General features: G+C 39.0%; 2 protein-coding genes across 5 annotated transcripts; both read left to right on the top strand.

Annotated features, from left to right (window-relative positions):
* Positions 1 to 1221: 1221 nt before the first annotated feature.
* Positions 1222 to 5906, top strand: LOC136180006 (protein KASH5-like). Its single transcript, XM_065959059.1, has 10 exons — positions 1222 to 1367; positions 2007 to 2118; positions 2913 to 2963; positions 3072 to 3149; positions 3258 to 3314; positions 3426 to 3485; positions 4186 to 4250; positions 4367 to 4502; positions 4880 to 4944; positions 5084 to 5906. The coding sequence occupies exons 1-10, from the start codon at positions 1222 to 1224 to the stop codon at positions 5280 to 5282; spliced, it is 969 nt and encodes a 322-aa protein (XP_065815131.1). The 3' UTR covers positions 5283 to 5906.
* Positions 5907 to 6092: 186 nt separating this feature from the next.
* On the top strand, positions 6093 to 18860 carry LOC109992644 (sodium/potassium/calcium exchanger 3). Of its 4 annotated transcripts, none has more exons than XM_065958522.1 (17): positions 6093 to 6617; positions 6915 to 7013; positions 8376 to 8452; positions 8545 to 8619; positions 9216 to 9300; positions 10404 to 10507; positions 10710 to 10784; positions 11184 to 11209; positions 11306 to 11359; positions 11463 to 11617; positions 11890 to 12059; positions 14327 to 14576; positions 15623 to 15789; positions 15880 to 15994; positions 17033 to 17145; positions 17785 to 17850; positions 18029 to 18860. In XM_065958522.1, the coding sequence occupies exons 1-17, from the start codon at positions 6509 to 6511 to the stop codon at positions 18137 to 18139; spliced, it is 1851 nt and encodes a 616-aa protein (XP_065814594.1). In that variant the 5' UTR covers positions 6093 to 6508; the 3' UTR covers positions 18140 to 18860. The 4 variants fall into 4 exon arrangements, with proteins under 4 accessions (XP_065814594.1, XP_020500996.1, XP_065814595.1 ...); XM_020645340.3 differs by having other exon boundaries at positions 6094 to 6617; positions 11463 to 11599; XM_065958523.1 differs by having other exon boundaries at positions 6094 to 6617; positions 11890 to 11978.
* Positions 18861 to 20766: the final 1906 nt, after the last annotated feature.

Below are 20766 nucleotides of genomic sequence, written 5' to 3'. Positions count from 1 at the left end.
AACCAAACTTGACCTGCTTTAATCAATAATTTAGACCTCATCAGTGGTAATATATATATTTTTTTTTACGAATGTATAAAGCATAGCATGTTAGCAGTTTGTTAACTAATTCTTGAATGTTTGGCTCGACTGGTTTCAGTAACTTAAGGTTAGCTTCCTAGCTGGCTAATCAACATGCTGACGGTGTGTTGAAGGTGTCGCAGTGTAAAGATGAGAGCAGCTCGACCTGCTTTAGTTTAAGTTACATCTGTATACGATAAATGGTTGTATTAATTAATTGTATGGATAAAATGTTATGTGTTTGAAACCTAAAATGCTAGTTACCAAAGTTTGAAAACCTTTAAGCACTGTAAAAAAAGTATTTAGACTATTTTTAAAATTGGTTTCAGCAATTTAATAAAAAGGCTGCCTTTTGGCTAATGTAGCGTTTATATTTCCACATCTGCGTCTTTTGGTAATTAGAAAGGCCTAGTCTCTTAAGAATAAGTGTATGCTAATGGATGAATAAGTATGTACATTGGACCTTTTTGTTGATCTCAAGCACCAGGCAGGAGAAAGGCAGCAGAATGGATTTACACCTGGAAAAGATGTGAGTTATGTTCATCTGGGGCGCCGATTGTAAAGTTGCGCACACTACAAATAACAACAACATTTCTCCACATTTAGCCCTAAAAACATCACTTTTTATTCACATTTAGAGAAATATTTTATTTATTTTAATTCTAGCTAAATATTTAGAAATCGTTGCTAAATATTTAGTTTATATTCTATATATTTAGCTTTGATTATAAATATTTACAATCTTCAATATTTATAATGTAAACTAAATGTTTAGAAACGTTGTTAAATATTTAGAATCAGGACATGTATTTTTAACATTTATATATGACATTTAACATTTAGAAAAAAACAGTCAACATTTAGATATAATATTTAACATTTTTATTTGCCAATGAAATTATCTTATTTTTTATTCACAAAAGTAAATATGACAAAGTTCACAAACATTTCTCTAAATGTGAATAAAAAGTGTTTTTTTTGGGGCTAAATGTGGAGAAATGTTGTTGTTATTTGTAGTGTGCGCAACTTTACAATCGGCGCCCCGTATGTTCACTGGCCAACCATTGCATTTATAAACAGGTTGTTTGAAATACTTAATTGCAATACATTAAACTTTTTTTTTTATCTGTGTATGTGTGTGTACTCAGCACACAGAGGGAGATGCTTGAGAAGATAGCGGAGTTGGATTACAGTCAGAGCCAGTTGAGGGAACTAAATGTGAAGATGAGGCTCTGGCTGGATGTGGCAGATGATGACATGGCAGCGCTGCGCTCAGAGAACTCTGCCCTAAATCAACAAGTGAAAATGTAACTATCATATGAGTTGTCTCCTAAACTTTATGACTATCAAACGGAACTGCAACTTCTATTAGTACTACTATACTGATCATTCTCATACTTTTACGTGGATTAATCATCCATAACTGTGCTTGATCTATCTGCAGCCTTTGTCACAGGTAGCATTGTTACTTTCATGGAATAATTTGTAAATGAAACATTTTCTTCTTTACATGTTCATATGTATCCCTTGTGAGTAACCACAATGGCCAGCTTTAGATTTAACTTAATCTCTTAATATCTGATCCCTCTGGGCTCTGGTGTTTGCTGCCATGATAAATAATGATACATTCCAGTGAAACCTGTGCTTGTTCAAGTTTGAGCTGAACTCCCCAGGGAAAGTTAAATTATGCATAACTTAATTCTCTCCACTGCTATATATAGGCAGAGTTCTCTAGGACTCCAGGAATTCAGAATGTGATAACCACATCTACATGTCTCATATATTGTTACCTCTTAGGTTCTACCCTGAACTAATTACAGCTTTGTAATTGTTTAGGTTTTTAATGTATGTCAGAACCTTTTTGTATTTAGTGTTACGTAAGCCATGCTTTAACATTGTTTTGTGGAACCTTTCCAGACAGTGTAAATGTGTGTTTTTGCCTGCAGCCTTGAGAAGATCATCAACACAGCACAGCATGTTGAAGCAGAACCTTGCAGGTCCCTCTTGGCTGATGACTTCAATGCAAAGAGATGCAGTGAAAAAAAGTTTCAGGCTTTGGTGGGTAACAATGAATAACTATTATTTTTTGGGAATATATTGAACCATAATACAATATTGAACAATGTTAATATGATGTTGCATTCAATGTTGATATTTCTCCCTAGTAATAGCAAATTTGCTCTGTGTTACAATTGTTACTTATCCAAAGAAAAAAACCTTGATGATACAGCACTTCAACACCAATCTGACTAAGATCTGGTATACCTGATGGTGCATTAATGTTATTTTGCTTCAAAAGGTTCCTATTTTATTTACATTGTCAGCTGTTTTTTGAGACTCTACAACTTTTTGGCGGCTGTCTCTCAGTTGGGAGAGTTGGTTTTCTCTTAACCGGAAGTTCAGTCTGGGGATCGATCCCCAGCTCCTGCAGCCACATGTCCAATGTGTCCTTGAGCAAAAAAGTTAATACTGATGGACACTTTACATATCAGTCTCTGCCATCATTTTGTGAATGGGCATGACTGGGTAGGTGTGACCTGTTGTGTAAAAGTGCTTTTAGTTGTCAGGCGCCTAGAAAAGTGCTATACAGTGCAAGCTGAAGTCCATTTACCATTTTGCACACACTGCCCCATTTGTCAGCAAAGCTGATAGAGTGATTAGTTATTAAAATCTATGCATTCACAGTCTGTTAAATATCACCTCCATCAAAAAAACAAGAACTAGATATCAATCAGATCATGTTAATACTAATGTATGGTGGATAAACAGTTCATTATGCTGATGTTTGTCATTGTTAACTTCTCAAAATAATCAATGTGGTGTTTGTTTTTATGTTGTTGTTTTTTGCGCAGGAAAAGGAATCTGTCACATTGAAGGACCAAAATAAGAAACTAACCATAAGTGTATGTCTGTTACTTTTCACACAACTTTAACCTGTCAAGATAAACAAAAGTGAGACGTCATAAAATCATTTAAAAGGTGTAATTAAAATGTCATCCTAACCATTTTAGCTCAAGATCCTCCAACAGGATAAAGAGAAGGACAAGGAAAACTTGAGCAAGATCAAGGATTCTGTTAGAAGCCTCGAGGTAACATCACAAGTTCAGTTTGAGAAGATTTTTTGTTCTTTGTTTGACCTAGACTTGTTTGTTTAAGTCATTATAAATCAACATTTGTTGTGTTATGTTCGTCTTCAGTATGGATTGGAAGATGCTCAGTTAGGCCTGCTGCATAGGGAAGAGGTTATCCATCAGGTAATAACAGGGACCTTCTCCTTCTCTTTAAGTCCAACTTGGCTATCTTGACAGTCTGTGTGTTTCATTATATCAGCAGCACATGTTTTCATATGTGTGTGTTTGTGGTAGAAAAATGTGCAGTTGCAGCACTCTGAAGAATTGGTAGAAGAATGTTCTAACATCATCAAGGTAAGCTCATCTTTTGATACTCTGTTAATAATGAAAGACTAAATGTTTAAATTAGATGCATTGAAACAGCCGGTTTTCATACTCTGTCTGTTGTAACATGTGAGGTAGCTTCTTATTCCTCATAAACATTGCTCAAACTAAAAAAAAACACTCATTTGGGATTGAATTAGGCAAAAGGAAAAACAATCAAATACGGAAGTCAAAATCTGGAGTGTCTGTGTCCCAGAAATATTGACGAAAAGTAGAATTTCAGGGGCCATTTTTTCCAGCTTCATGAGAGAAATTTCAAATGTAATCCGCTCAAAAGATGAACAGAGGTGGAAGAGAAGCACTCAACAGTAAACGGACATACAGGAAGAATATAATCAGGACTCAATATTGATAAATACTCAATCATTCAATTAAATCATTTAGACAGGTTTGGGTAAAATACCTGCGACACATTCTCGATCATATATCGGCTCTGCATCACTCACAACTATATCTAATTAATGAGAGGGACTTAACCCCACTCCACCCACAGAGTGACAGTCGTGTGAAATCCTAACACTTTGTAAACTGTAAACGGTGTAGTTGACCTTTCTGTGAAAATAGGTGGTCCCTTCATTGTTCCTGATTACATGCGCAGTAATCACTGAGGTATTTTCATGTGACAGATAAAATCTTAATGTTATGAGCTGTCTCTGATTCTCTGTTTCAGGAACTCAGGCTGACTAATCAGGAGCTGAGGACGCAGTTGGAGGACAGACTTTATGATGCCTCATTGTAAACTCTGACAGACAAAATCCTGTTACTTGAAAAGAATATTATGACCTCCTGGTGACATCTGTTTGTGACTGCACTCTACTGTGTTTGTGCCCTCTTTTTTTTTTTTTTACCAGCCCTGGTCTGAATGATGCGGTGAGAGAAAAGGGAGAACGGCTCAATCCCCCTCTGTCCTTCGCAGATGAAATGAAGCTACTGGCCTCCTCAGATGAAGAGCAAACCATCATTGCAGACCCCACAGATCTCAGACCTGTAAGTTGAACAGGAACATATGGTTCAAACTGATGCAGTATATTACAACCCTCCTGTGATCAAGTTCTTTTTATTTGTTGAAAGTGTTTATAAGAGGCGTTGAGTCAACTTTGATATCATTTGGTTAACTCAACAGCACTAGACGTTTCAGCCTCAAACCTGATGGTGCAGTTGAATCACAATCGAGAACAGTTTCATCAATGAGGGAGAATTTATTGAAGGACTTGTGTAGATTTTAGTTAAAGAGTCTGTACTTCCAAAAGTGACCACTAGATCACACCACTACAAAAGATTCAGAGCCTTTATGTCAGAAAGCCGCTGAATGGCTGGAGATGTTAATATTGTAACATTAGTGATGTGTGCTGATGTTCCTGCAGGAGGAAACTGAGGCTGAGGAGCTGCTGCAACCTCCAAATCTCACAGCAGACATTCAGAGCATAAGGTACCTCAGACAGACATCACCTAACATCCTGACACATTTAAAATGGGATTTGTGAAAGCTTGTATACTACTTTACTTGTGTGTTGTTTTACTTTTTTACTTTGTTCATTTTTGTCTCTCTGTCTTGTCTGTTGTCTAAGCTATACAGGTACCTTGGGGACATCACTTCAGAGAGCAGGACTGTTCCTGCTCTTTGTCTTCATGCTCATTTTTTTGGTCTTTGTGGCCTCAGGAAGCCGCGCAGGAAACTTTTTTTCCATCAACACCTTGTGGAGTGGTGCTCGTCTGATTTTGCAGCCTTACTGCAGTGTGCATTATGGAGCCTTACCTCCAATTTGATCTCAACCTCCCTCTTATAAACATGTGAACTACATTTATCTGCCTGATTTGGATTTTTGTAACTGTTTTACTTTCTCAACTATTCAGTAGCTGATAAGGCAGAGGGTTTAGTTTTGTGTCTTTTTTTATTTAGCTCATGAGCTGGGGGAATTTAAATTATTTAGCATTTATTAGGGGGTTTGTTGCTGTACTTTTGTGAGTATGCCTCTAAATGAAATGCTAAGGATCATATCTGTGAAAGTCTAATTTAGCAGATTATAAACTTCATCACAATAAAATCAAATATTGACTTGCTCCCTGAAGCCACATCAAAATTTACTTTCACTCTTCAGACAACTACTCATCTAACTTTGACTACCTCACATTCAATCAATAAAAGTTCTCTTCTTTTCTGAGATTCAAAAGATACTTTTTTAATTAATTCAAACTCTTCATTCAATCAACAGGCACATCTCTGTGTCTATATATACACACTTTTTCAAAATATATATAATTATTTATAAATATTAACGTATTTCTTCTGTTGACAGTGAGGGGGGGAAAGGTAGTTTGTATTTGTTTCCCTGTTGCTTACATTAAAACAGTCCTAGAAACAGTCACAGAGACAAAACTTACCAATAGGATCATTTTATTAGGACATATGCTTCATCAAAATAAATATATAAATAATAGAAAAGTCTATGTTTGTTATTATAATCAGGTTTTCCTCCCATTATACTTCTTATCTTTGTTTTTCCTGTTACCTTTTAAATAACAAACAGCAGTGTGAGACTTCCCATGTCTTCCCGTGATGCCATGTCTCTCCAGTCGCCCCACCCTGCTGAAGACGCTCTCTGGTGGTCTTATCTGTGAATCAAGGAAAACACCTCCTCCCGGACGGAGGATAATAAAGAGTGGGTCAGATAAAGGGCGAGAGTGATGTGATATAGTCTGAGATATTTTTTTTTTTTATGACGTTTCCTTGTGTGACTGGTGTTTGTGGACGCGGACACATCGTTGCAGCTGGATGCTTAGATACTTAGATGCTGAAAACAGGCCGGATCGAGTGAACACATAGCGCGTCGTGCCTGGAGCCCTTAAACACCTGGAAAAACGACAAACAGGGAGAAAGGATCCAACAGCACCAGCGCTATTCCAGTCTGTGAGCTGAGGCTGTCGCGACAACAAGGACTGAAAGCCGGCGTAGGCGACATGTTTTGATCCGGAGAGCGGCGGCGTCTGGTGGGATGAAGGCGCCGAGGAGACCGAGGCAGACGCGCCTCCTCCCGCGTTTCTGCGTCTGCGGAGTCAGTCTGCTTGCTGCCGCCTGGCTCCTCCACTTCAGTCATGATACAGGTGCTGCACGACAAAAGATCTATTCATTCATCTTCGCTATTGTCACACTCAACCATACAAATTGCATTTGATTTAAAATCCTAATGCAGAATAATGAGCGATTATATTACAAACTTGAAAGAGTACATTTAAGCTCAGCAGACTTGGTTGATAACCTTACATTTGGTCAAGATTATAACAATTGATTGTAGCCTATTTTACAAAGCCTAAAAATAAAGCCTATTGTAAAATAGATGGTACTTTTAATCAGTCTCCTATGTATCCTATTTACATCTCAACCCCCCCCCCCCTCTGTAGATGCACATGGACCCTCATTGGAGGATGACATCTCCTTGTTGAAAAGAGGGCTCCTCCAGGAGAAAGAGGCCAACCATACTAACACTATTTCTACATCTGGTGAGACATTTTACCACTATGTGACTGTGTGACAAGTGCTAGAGGAAGAGGAGGAAGAGGAACAGAGAGGGAGGGGTCGCTTTTGAAATGAGTCTGAAATGATTTAACAGAAAATGCTTCACTTTTTTTTCTAATTACTTCACTTTTTTTTTCTAATTACTTCACTTTTTTTTTTGAAAAAGTGAAGTAATTTGAATGCTTGATGAGCTTTTTAACTGGCTTGGATGCAGTAGCCTAATGAGTGTGTAGTCACTGTGATGATCTTCACACCACGTTTGGCTGGAAAATTTGGCTCCCATCTCCTTAGTTATTTGTTTAAACCAAGCCTGTCTCCTTCGTGCGTCAGTCAACCTCATCTTTCATTTCTTTAAACTCTGCACATCTAGGTCTTTAAACACAGCTGGGCCTTTGAGGGAACCCGGTTGCTAGGAAACCATGCTAAATTTGTGGTCTGATTGTCGTCTGCATGTGAAGCTGTTCAAAGCGCCTGTCTTGTCGTAATGACCTCCTGATTAGTGGCCTCTCTTCCCCTCCATATGTCCTTGGATCTCTTTGGCTCATTAGAGACAGAAACATTGAAAGCATCTTGTGGTCTGATGTGAGATGAAGAGATGTTCTCATCAGTTCCAGAGAATACTTTGAGCTGAGCAAGAAAATCACTGCTTTGGTGAGATACAGTACAGTAAACTCATAAACGCCTTACATATAGGCCTATATTGTCTACCACTTAATAAATTCATTAAATATTGCATATTTCAAGACAAACATCTCAATTGTTAAGGCAAAAAGACAGTTTGATGAGTGTGCAAACAAAACCACGTGACAGGTAGTCAAAAATACCACACCATCACTACACGTGATGTCTCAAACTGCACAATGGCGCCTCTGTGCAGAATGTTTCCCACTTTTGTCACACTTCTGACCTTTTAAGTGGAGGTTTCATATATCCTGACTCGCAACCAAACTTACTCACTCAGGAAGGAAGGCAGCAATCCAGATTACTGTTTTGTACAGCCTCATAATTTTTTTACGATGCAGTGGGTTGTGGCATTTGTTTAAGCTTAATTGCAAAACAGTAAAGTCAAGCAAAAACACTTGGTTGTTTTTGTTGTGAACGCCTTAACAATACACATCGTTCAAAACACACTCTTAACAGATGTATAAATGTGCACACACTGATTAATCTGCAGATTTTTTCTCTCCATTCACTGGTAAAGGAAATGCCAATCTCAACTCTAAAGCCTGACGCAGTGTCATCAACATATTTATTGAATGTGCCAATCATTTCAGCTCCTGTTCAAGGATTTCTTTCGACATAGGCCTACACATCATGAGGTTACTCTCTGCCATTCTCTTCTCCAGCTATCGGTGACTTTCCTGATGACATCTTTACTCTCGAGCAGAGGAGACACGGAGCAGTGCTCCTTCATGTTCTCTGTGTGAGTGTCAGCTCTGCTTGTTTACCAGTTTAAGATTCCTTTTGTTGCATTTAAACTCACAGACACAAAGTGACTCTGGTTTTTTTAAACAGGCTATCTACATGTTTCTTGCACTGGCCATTGTGTGCGACGTTTACTTTGTGCCATCGCTGGAAAAAGTATCAGAGGTATGAATTAAAACATATTGAATGTGTTCAAAGTATAGAATCATTTATAGAGATGAAGCATGGTATTAAGATTACTGGGAAACCTTTTTATATCTTCGACTCTAAACCTGAGAAATATGTTTCTTACATCTGTCTTTACTCACTAGAAAGGGACATAAGCCAATTAAACATTCGTTTCTCTCTCAATATACCTTATGTCTTCTCTGCCATTGGCCCTCAGCTTCTTGTTAATTTAATTGAACTGAAGACAGATCTTTTAAAAAACAATTTTCAACAGATTGCTACTGCGTTATTCATTTTCTCTCTTTTTTTCTTTTAAAAACCTCAAAAGAATTTGGGACGGTAGTTTTTTAGGAGACATCATCCAAAGTAAATCGTACTGCAGTCCCTAAATTCATCAAAATAAAGAAAACTTTTGCCATGAGTGTGGCTCATCATGTATGTGTTTTAAATATTATTCAGAAAATAATGAAAGTCTTTGGTTATCTCAAACTTCTAATACATAGACGTGTTTGTAAGATCAGTCACCCTTCTTTAAGATTGTTTGATTATAAGAAAGTTGACTGCAGTCTGTTTTACACTCGTCTGTCCTACAGAACCTTCAGCTCAGTCAGGATGTTGCTGGGGCAACGTTCATGGCAGCTGGAAGCTCCGCCCCTGAGCTCTTCACATCTTTGATTGGTAAGCGTGTCACTCATCTAATCAATTACACATTATGAGGCTTAAGCCCTATAAGCTTTGATTACCCTCCATCTAATGAAGCTCCCCTTTGTTTTGACAGAGTCAAGTGTGTGTAGAAAGAAGATGACGTAATACTTGTTTAAAAAATGCAAAGAGAAGAGTGTTTTACTGTTTGTGTAATGTTTACCAGCTAACCTACTCATAACTTCTCTGGCAATGATGTTCTCAGATGTTTTAAAAAAATCTGATTTGGTTTAGGTAAAGCGGAATTGAGTTTGAAAAAACACTGCAGTAGATACATTTTTGTCAGACCAAACAGACACAAACTACAGTGCACATTTTAAAAAAATGTGAGATAATAGAAGCCTATTGGAGATTTATCTAAATTACAGTCAAACATAAAACTGGGCTTACTGTATTATCCTGAATTGTGCCCCCCAAATAGTCAATATCAAAATGGAATAAGAGTCTGGCTTTGACAAATCACCATCGTGACTTCAGGTTTAAATGTAAAGTACATTCTGCAAGCTTAAGATAAAAGGTATCTTCACATCTTGAGACATCCACACTGCAAGAAAGAGCGATACAGCAGGTCGCTAATCCCACTTGCAGTCAGACTGTTTAACAGCCTCACCTCCACATGACTCACATGTGACATGTCTCGCCTGACTGTATCATAGTGATCATCATCACAAACATGCGACACACTGTGTGTGTTTATAAAAACTGTACTCTGTGATCTTCTCTTGCCTACTCTGTCTTTCCACAAGTGAACATGTGGATAGTGTATATTCCTAGTATTATTTTATTACTATTGTATATTTATTCTTATATTTAATTACTGAAAATATGTTTGTTTTTAACTTTTTGCTATTTTGTAGATTCTACTCCTCTTTTTTTTTGCTGCTGTAACAACTAACTAAAAGGTTTATCTTATCTTATCTTTACTCCACCGGTTATCAACCAAAGATGCAAAAAGTGTTTACAGTGAATAAAGTTATTGTCAGGGAGAAATGTAGTCCTTTTTTCTCATAGGAGGTCACATTTGATACATTTTGGTGATGATCTTTGGGTCACTCTTTCCCTTCCTGTTTTTTTTTTAGGGGTGTTTATCACAAAGGGAGATGTGGGGGTAGGAACTATCGTGGGGTCAGCTGTCTTTAACATTCTGGTCATTATCGGCATCTGTGGCATCTTCTCTGGACAGGTAGACACACGGTGGCCACACTAAAAAAAAAAATCAATAATCATATGATTACATCTCACGCCACTTCTTTGATTAAACTAATGGACATGTTGTGTGTGTGTGTGTGTGTGTGTGTGTGTGTGTGTGTGTGTGTGTGTGTGTGTGTGTGTGTGTGTGTGCGTGTGTGTGTGTGTGTGTGTGTGTGTGTGTTTTCTCTCTACAGCCCATCGTTCTCAGCTGGTGGCCTTTGTTTCGTGATGCTGTTTTCTACATCCTGGCCATAGTGGTGCTTATTCTGGTGAGAAATTCTCCAGTCAAAACAAGCTTTGATACTCATCTGTTTTTATACTTCTCTTCATTGTCAGCAATGAGTTCTTTTTAATGCATTAAGACAACATTTTTATTTGAAACTATTAAATGTGTTCGTTGTTTAAAAGTCTTTAAGATCATTTAACTGGGAAAAACACAAGATAACCTTTTTAGACGTCTTTGGTGAAGCTATGAATGTTGTCAAACACATTTCATGCTTGTCTGTACTGCAGTTTCATGGACATCAATATGATATAAATACGGACGCTGGTGCACACTTTATTTGATAAGATAATCATTTTCAATGTGTTGGCTGTCATTAGATCATCAGAAATGTTTTATGTTGCATTACTGCCACGCTTGAATTCTATTTTTATTCTATCTGCAGGTAATCTTTGATGAAAAAGTCATGTGGTAAGACTGTAGTAAGACTTCTATAGTGTGTGTTTAGCACATCAGTGTACAGTTGGTATGAATGAATCTATCTTGGTGTTTCTGGGGATCTTTCAGGTGGGAGACCATTATCCTGATTTCAATGTATGGAATCTACATAATCATCATGAAGTGAGTCTCTCTCTTTTATATTTTTCCTCGTTTTGTTTTAATCCACTTTCTCTCCTCTCTGAACACACATGATCTTATCTTGCCTCACTGTCTCTTGTGTTAGGTTCAACTCCTCTCTGTACAGCCTGGTGGAGAGACACTGTAGCAGAGCAGGGCAGCCGTGTCTGAGCAGCCTGCGAAGGACCACTGCTGTCGGAAACATGGGAGACTGTGACAACGACATGGTGCCGCTGAAGCCAGGTGCAAGAGCTCGTGTTTGTACGTGTGTGCATGTGTTCATCTAAAACATCACTACGTCTCCTCAGTCTCTGTGCCGCTGTCTGCAGACCTACTGACACAGTTTCGGCTGCCTTTCAAACCCATTTCTGTTCCCATGTGGATTTCAAACACTGAAATAGAAGTTGACCGCTTTGATGTACAGGATTGTATCATTCTCTCCGCCACTCTGTCCTCTTTGTCTTCCAAAATCATCCTCTCCTCTCCATATGAGTCTCCTGCTAACCCCATTCATCTCCTCACTCTTTCCCCAGATTCCAGTGTGGTGGCCGGCCAGGATTCAGGGGTGATGATGGTGGATGAGCTGCTTAACAGGCACCCCCACCAGCTCTCCTTCTCAGAGGCAAGCCTACGCCTTCTCATCACCCCGCATTTCCCCCCCTTCACCCGCCTGCGCATGGCAGGACGCATGATCATCAACGAGGTACACTGCATGCAGCTTGCACTGTTCACAAAAACGTCAAGGTCCGCTGGTTTGATCGGCTTGGTTGGTGGGTATTTTGGTATTGGTGAAATCAACATGTCTGCACTTGTGTCGGACTGCTTTCCCTTTAGATCACTAACTACTCACACGTTTATAGAAACTGAACACTGAGGGATAAAAGGGAAAAAGAAGAACAACTCTCTTACATCTTAAATAGATGTAGAATAGTTCAATATTGGATAGAGGTCAATATTATTTCTCCACCTCTGGCACTTTTGTTGTACGGTTAGGCTAAACAGGAAGTAATTAAGCTATATAATCAATAATCCAAACCACCCCATAACTTGAATGAAATCAGAACATTTCAAAGGCTTTAAGGTAGAGTCAGTAACAATATTTATTGCCGCTTGTTAACACGACATTAAAACTGGGCCCCTCCTCCTGAGCCTCATCAGAAGCGCACACCCACTGCAGGGTGAGGGCGTACGTTTACTACTTGTACATACAACACAGGCTATCTGAGAATATTACATTTAGTGTCATGAAAAAGCTGATAATCTAGCGAGTCAACACAAGCCATTCACCAAGGTCTGGCACCTGCCTGTCCAACAGAAAGCCGGCCAACTCTGTTTACGCAGGTCATTCCCTCTTTTTGGAACCAGCTTTATCCGCCTCACTATAATGATATTTTATCTTCTTTGCAGCCAAGTCAGGTCCACAATATTTGCCAGTTTGAATGGCATTCAATTGCTGAATTGTATCCACTCCCAAACTTACCTGCACGCTGTCATTGACTAGTGGAAACACATCCACTCCCCAGAAACATCCCAGTCAACCAAAACAACAAAATCCAGGCAGAGGACGGGGTCTCTGCACACACAGTCACCACCACAGATATATGGAGGCCCATAAGTGAGGATTGAGCGGCATTAGTTATATATAGTACGTCTATATTTTATTAGTTTAAAGAGGACGTATTATACCCCTTTTCTGCCTTTTCAAACTGTCCCCTGTGGTCCAAATGAAACATCAGTGCTGTGCTTTGGTCAAAATATTACATGAATAAAGCACCAGAGGAGGTTTGTGACCCTGTATAAACCAGCTCTCTCAGAACGCTCCGTTTTGGTGTGTGTGTCTCTTTAAATTCAATGAGCCTCCCCCTGAGTTTTCCAGGTAGACGTCACTCCTCTGTAGCGAGAATAAAAACGGCGAACCTGCACAAAAGTTTTGTTCTAGGCTGGGGATGGAGTCCATGGGGGGAGATACCAGGGGAGGGGAGGGTATTTTCTTACCAGAACCCAGCTGAAAAAATGTGAAACGGAGCACTTTTCTCTGTGTTGTAAGACTTATGCAGACTACAAACAAAGGACTGGATGGATTTATTTCATATTTTGTGGGTCCGTAGACGCGCAGGTTACTCAAATATTTGTTCAAAAACACTTTAAAAGTGGATTTTTCATAAAATGTCCCCTTTAAGAAAAAAGCTACTGACTTTATCTTCAAATGTGTAATGAATAAAAATGTGATCGAATCCCAAATCACAGTTTAAAGGCTGACTGCATTAGCTGCCTTTTGGATGGCATTTAGTACATTGTTGAATTTATGTGCACATAGTGTGTTACATTACTGGTATTATTTATGACTGTGTTTCTTAAGTGAGACATCTACTAGATTGTTATTTTGTTGTACAGATCTGTACGGGCTGTTTTCTTTCAATGCTGCTAACGGAAGTATCCGTTTGAGGCTGATGTTATGCTTTGACTTTTCGTGTTACTTACATTGGTAGGTCTTATTCTAATTTGTTTAACTTGATAAAGGTTTATTCGACATTAAGATTACAATCAGGTAAACAAAATTATATCCACGTACCATCTGATAATCTCACAAAGAAACGCACACAAACAGACTGCTGCTTTTCTACATATCGTCATATCCGACACAAAAGAAACAAAGAACTCAATCTCCAAAATCTCCCTCCTCGCCGTCTCTGCTCGCCTACATTTGCGCTTGCTATTTCCAAATCCAAAGTAAAGTGCGACTGCCAGTGCTGCCGCTGCTCCGTACCATGCCCCTGCTCAATGCTTCCCACCTCCCCTCTGGTGTATGTGACTTGCTGCCTGATCACGCCTCTTGCCGCTACTCATATTGTTGCTACAGTCAGATGATGTCGTCTGTATCATCTTGCTGCAGCAGTGTTTCTCATCTAATTGTGTTTCCTTCTTTCATTTTTCCTGACTTCACCTCACTCCCTCCCTCCTCTCCCTCAGAGGCAGAGGCTTATTAGAGCCCGGGAAGGCTCAGAGGAGGGGGGAGCTTCAGGGGATGAAGGTGTCGGTGCTAACGGGACTGTGGCTGAGGGAGACAAGCCGCTGCCGGAAGGAGAGAGGGAGAGGGGTAAAGAGGCAGTGGGAGAGACCGATGGGGGAGCACAGCCTAAGGACGAGGAGGACGAGGAGGAGGAAGAGCAGGAAGAAGGGGTTGATGAAAACGCTCCTTTTAAACCGTTTGTCCTGCCAGGTTAGTGTGGAATTACAAGTAAAATATGCCAAGAGCTACTGCCTGGCTACAGAAAGAGATGCATGTTAGAATTAATCAAATTTCATTTTAGTCAAACTCGCTGTTGATGCTGCTATCTGCCAACTGCATAAAACTCATTTTGTATTGAAAAACCAAGACTGATGCCTTCTTGATATAATAGTTCCAGCAACCATGGACCAAAGTAAATCAGACTTTTTATAATAAGAGACTTGACTATAGAGAGATCATGACTCATAAGGTAATTATCATCAAAAATATGTTATTTTCAGAATTAAATTCTTAATTTCCCATGTGCAGACGGTCACAGTTTGATGCCTCTGATGTCACAGTTTGCATAGGCACCTCGAACAATGTTTTGATTTTGTACTGCTTTATTACAGGATGTTAAGTTGTATAGATGTTGGGAATTTGACATATTTTTGTAATTTAACTGCTTCTCAATTGACTCCTCAAAACACAATGGAAAGTATAAATGGGGCCAAATTTAAAGGTAAAATACACCTTAGCAGTCGTTATCTGGCGAAAGCTTAGTCACAGCGGCTAACGTTAGCATTCCACCATTACTGTTAGCTATGAATTTACACCTCTTCCTATTGAATCATGTTACACTAGAAATTGGACGTATGCTAACATCAGTTATTGAGAACAGTAGCTGGTGTGTTATAAAATGATGATTAACAAGTGAGGAGCGTTGAAATGGGAGCCAATTCCTCATGCTTACAGTTTGTGAACCTGTAATAAGCTTCATGAATGGCTCTTTTATCTGTCAGTTTTTTTAAAGCCCAACATCTCTGAAAGTGATTTATCTTTATGATGTTGCTATAGCGACAAGTACAGTGTATGTGTTGGTCAAATTATTGCTGAGACTAAACAGCTTATTGTCTTTGCACTTTTCTCCTACTTCTCTCCAGTGCAGCTAAATAAAAAGTGATCGTACACTGAGGCTACATAATCATTGAGAAGTTCAGATCAACCCGTAATGATCCCTGCAGGGGGAAACTTCTATATATTATTTATTTTGTCAGATGGTTGGTGTGTGCGTGTGAAGTGGCTGCTCTCCTGGCCTGTAAGCGTCCTGCTTCACTGCTCCATCCCTGACTGTAACCTGCCGCGGTGGGAGCGCTGGTACCTGCTCACCTTCCTGTCCTCCACACTCTGGATAGCCGTCTTCTCCTACCTCATGGTCTGGATGGTAGGAAACACATGAACCAGCACAATTTAACACCACCAACACACACTCTCACACCTGTGTATACACCGGCTCTTTCCTCTGTCTGTCCAGGTGACCATTATCAGCTACACACTCGGAATTCCTGAAGTCCTCATGGGCATCACTTTTTTGGCAGCTGGCACCAGTGTTCCCGACTGTATGGCCAGCCTCATTGTGGCACGACAAGGTGGATTCTTGTCTGTGTTTGTGGAAATAGATGTGTGTTTAAGCTGTCTCAACACATATGCACTCTGTTTATCCAAACCATTTATACCAACACTTTTTGTTTTGCACATTTTAGGATGCTGTTTCTGGACCTTTCTTGGTTGGTCTGATAAATCATTTCTAAAACCCAAGGTTCAATAACTTCAATTTGACTGCGATGATGTTTTTTAGAGACCAATGCTTATTTTAGAGGGAGAAGAGCAAGTGAAGTTCATTGTTAAGCTTGAAAATAAAATGGACCATCCTTATTTCCCATCCTATTTTTTTTCCCTATTATTTGTTCTATTCAAAATATTTTCACTGCAGCGTGTATTTAAAAAACACACTCACCTGCTCACCTCTGTTGGTGATGTAGGAAGCAGTGAAATGATAAAAACCTGTCACATCTATCTGAGATAGACCTGTATGCAGAGAACCAGCCTTTTTCTACAGTACTGTAGTAGTCTCCACCTTTAGGTAGAGCCCTCAGTGAGCTCTCTGGAAAAATGTTTGGTAGATTCTTGATTGATTTGGTGTCATCATGACAAGCATCCTGTGGAAGCTACAGAAGAGTTATAAAATCATTCTTACAATGTGTAATTGTGTTTATCCTTCATTGCAATGAGCCAGTATTGAAAATACACACAACAAACACTATGTTCTTTTTTTTTTTACTTTAGATGCATAGTCTCTAGCAGTTTCTGTTCAGTATATTTGGCTTGAGAATCACATGAATTATAAGTGTAGTGTCATAGAAAAGCAATGGATGATCTACTGAAACAGTAACAAAAAAAGTAAAATATCTCTGAAAATGGTTTTAATAGTAAAAATTGTGAAAGTGCCGAAAAAAAAAAAGGAAACTCCAGACTGAATCGGTCATGTGGCATTGTGTGTCTTAGTAGTCGTATATCTAAAAAGGACATGAACATATGCAAACACTCCTCAGTCGATGTCTAATATCATAGCCACTACATGTACCCCCGTGAACTCTGTTCAAGTGTGTGTGTTTCTGATGTTTCAGGGATGGGCGACATGGCCGTGTCTAACTCCATTGGCAGTAATATTTTTGATGTGCTGCTTGGCTTGGGCTTCCCCTGGGCGCTGAGGACTCTCATAGTCAGCTATGGATCCGTGGTAACAGCAGCTGGTTTCTTTGCCTGATATTTTTTTTATTTAGTTCACTTGCAGCATGGTCATTAAAACATTTCAATATTCCAGTTGTTTTTTTTCCAACTCTGTTTATTGATTTCACATAGAAAAAACAAACAACGTTCAGTGATTGAAGTTACATTCGTTGGTCATTAATTAGGAACCAATAAACAAACAGCACACAGACGAACCACCATACAACCATAACCTCCCCCCCCCCCCCCCCCCCCCCCCCCCCCCCATAATTAGGGAAACTGTAAGACTGTTGATGTTGGTTTCCAAAGTGGAAAAGAAAATGTTGTTCTTATCATCTTTTATATTCATGACAGTTCTTCTAAACCATGTACCATCGAGGCAAGAGAGTGTGAGCCAGAGACTTTAATGTCACCGGTTGAATACTGTTGTTTGTTTTTTGCTTTTTCTGCCTATCTCATCTTGTATCCTGTAGTGTCTAGTTTTTTCCACTTCCCCCTAGTAAACATCAATAAAAACAAAAATGTATTTCCCACAGTGTTCCATAAAATCATTTATTGGTTTTAAATGTGTCCTTGCTCTGTTAGAGGCAGGTATTAAGTCAGTGGTCCTTTAGAGGTTTTTAATCAAAATGTTATCTCTGCTCTACAGGTGACAATTAACAGCAAAGGTCTGGTGTACTCAGTGATTCTGCTGTTAGCCTCCGTCACACTCACTGTGAGTAGATTCTCTGCCCGTTTAATCTTTTACATTAGAGCTTGACTATGTTCTCAGACTCTAAGAGGTTGATTGTTTTTGTCGGCAGTGTAACAGGAAATGAAGCTATCTCTCTCTCTCTCTCTCCTTCCCTCTTTTTTCTCTGTTTCTCTCTGTCTGTATGTCTATCCCTCCTCAGGTCCTGTGTGTCCATCTGAACTGTTGGAGGTTGGACCGCAGGCTGGGATTCTGTCTCATTCTTCTCTATGCCGTCTTCCTCATGTGCTCCATTGGCTTTGAGAGGCTTTAGATGACACACCCACACACACACACACACACACACACACACACACACACACACACACACTCTCCAAGTACAGAACCACACCAACAAGCCATCTTCAACATTCACTGCTCCCGTTGCTGATCAGATGTGTGGACAGATGACTTCTCATTTCATTTCACCTTCTTAAAGCTGCAGTGTTCACCTTTGATAAACGAGTATTTTACATAGTTTTGTACCAAGCTTCTGATTTTGTGAAATCAAACCCAGCTGATGATGCACTATGTTTCAAAAAATCTATCAAGTATTGACTTTGCATTCTGAATCAAAGAATATTGTGTAATATAAACCCAAGAGTGTGTTAGTTTACTTATGAATACTTCAAGACTGCCACAAGTAACCTCAAAGACCAGATGAGTATAAGTGTACGTTTATATTGTTGCTTTTCAGTGCGTGCACTTTTCTAAGTTTAATGTAAGTTTAATGTCAAGTTTTCATCCCCCAGTAAACGACATAGCATGGCTTTTCATCACGCTCCAGATAATTGCACTAAGCCATTATTGTTGGTATTTTACATATTATAGCCCCCCCCCCCTTTTTTTTCTCCTAAAAGCTTTGCGGTACTGGTGGTGGTATATTTGTGTCGGGGATAAATGGGACTGTGTGCTTCAAGGTGTTCATGAATGTCTGTTTGGAGAAAGTCATGGAGTGTTTGGTTTTGAATGCAATAAAATGTTTTCTTCTGTGACGTTTAGCTTCTGCTTTTCATATCTGACACTCTCTGTCCTGCACATTCAAACCCTATTTGCTTGTTTGGAATGAATTTATTTACACTTAAAGAACATGTACCACAGTTAAAGTGTCAAAAGCGGTGTAAAAGTTTATTTCAAGATTTCACCAACAGTAATGAACTGCATATTCATTAATGTTGTAGATTGGACGCATGTATTAGCATCGAAAAGAAAAATCTTCAGTACTTCAATATTACTCTGAATCACGGTGCTTTTGTGAGTGCACTTACCGGCAGTTTCTTTTCTCAACATCATATGGTAACATATTTGATTTAACACAGTTCACCTGTCTTCTCTGCATTTACAAAGAATCTAATTTAACTTTTGTTTTTCTCCTCAATATGTTTATTGAATTTTCTCGATTTCCACAATACACACATATTTAACATATATTATTAGCCATAATGAAAATAACCAAACAAGTAGAAACAAAGTGACAAAAACAAATATAAGAGCACGTAAAATACTAGTGAGATATTTGCAGGGAACCTGTTTAGATATTAGCATGCACTATCCTTTAACAGAAGGTTAAACCAGAACCAATCCAGTCATTGTTATATGACCTTTAAGCTACAGTGTATATATTCCTACTGAGGAGGAGCCTCAACATCAGAGACACAGGATCCATTTCAAAAATATTTTTACCATTTCATGAAGTATTTCAGACCAGTATTTCTGCAGATTATGACATGACCATAAACAATGGGTAAGAGTACCTATTTTGGTTTTAAATTTGAAACACAGAGGGAAACTAGGAGATAGTATGTATTCTATGTATGATTCTAAACTGAATGAACTCTCTTTGAGTACACATTGTTTTCTTTTTTGACATGACTCAAAATATCCTCCCCTGTCTCCTCATCAATAGTCCCTGATAATTCCTTCTCGCATACACCTTTAACCCTCTGTGGGGGATATCCCACACACAAACATTATAGAGGGGATCTTAGAGACACCTTCTCATGTTGTTGAAACAGCAACGGCAGATATCTCAGGATGATCCAACAGGGTTGTATTCTAAGTGTCTTATTTTAAAGAAATTAAGAAAAAAAAACCTCCTTTTGTGAGCTGGTATTTCTCCAATAGACTATTATTTAAAAATTCTCCTAATTTGGTAATATGTTTGGAAGTCCAATGCCACATGCCCGAATCCAACGTTCCACAACGAGTGAATGTCAACCAAAGTATCTTCATAATTTCATACAAACCATGCAATTACAAGATTTCTGAGCTATCAAGATGATTTTCCTGAGATTTAGGACAAGTTTGTTTGTCATGCAACTTTTTTTTTTGGAGCTGTGTCTTCCATATTGGACTGTTTTTTGTTAACTTCCCTTTTGTCACTTTTGATATTTCTGATACTTGAAAAATGTTCTTTTTTTGATAAAGCTTATAGTTAGGGCTGGCACAGGTGTTGACCAGCTCCTAGTTATGCTGCTATAGGCTTAGACTACCGGGGGAACAGGCACCTTGAGCCCTCTCTCTCTCTCTCTCTCGCTGCATTCACATCATATTACTGCAAGTCACTCTGTGAATCTTAGTAACTAACCACATCTTTTCCTGGGGGCTCCTGAGCTCTCATGTCTCGTAGGTTCCTCAGAATCGTCAGTGGGGATGGCTTGCTGCTTATCCCACTTTTCAAGCCTGGTGCAGTTCCAGCAGATGGCTGGTCATCATGAGCCTTTTACCTTGCCTCTGCAACTTTGCTAAACATTGTCTTGAGATAACATCTGTTATGAATTGGAACTATACAAATAAAGATTGATTGATACAGATGAGTTCATTTGAATTATTTGGTGATGTCAGCTGTTTGCTCAGCTGAACAAAACATGCAGCTTAAACATGGAGCAATAACAAAAAACA

Source organism: Labrus bergylta, chromosome 9 (assembly GCF_963930695.1).
Source record: "Labrus bergylta chromosome 9, fLabBer1.1, whole genome shotgun sequence".
Classification (NCBI taxonomy): domain Eukaryota; kingdom Metazoa; phylum Chordata; class Actinopteri; order Labriformes; family Labridae; genus Labrus; species Labrus bergylta.
The sequence above is the reverse complement of the archived record's forward strand: the minus strand, read 5'-3'. Positions and strand labels throughout refer to the sequence as shown.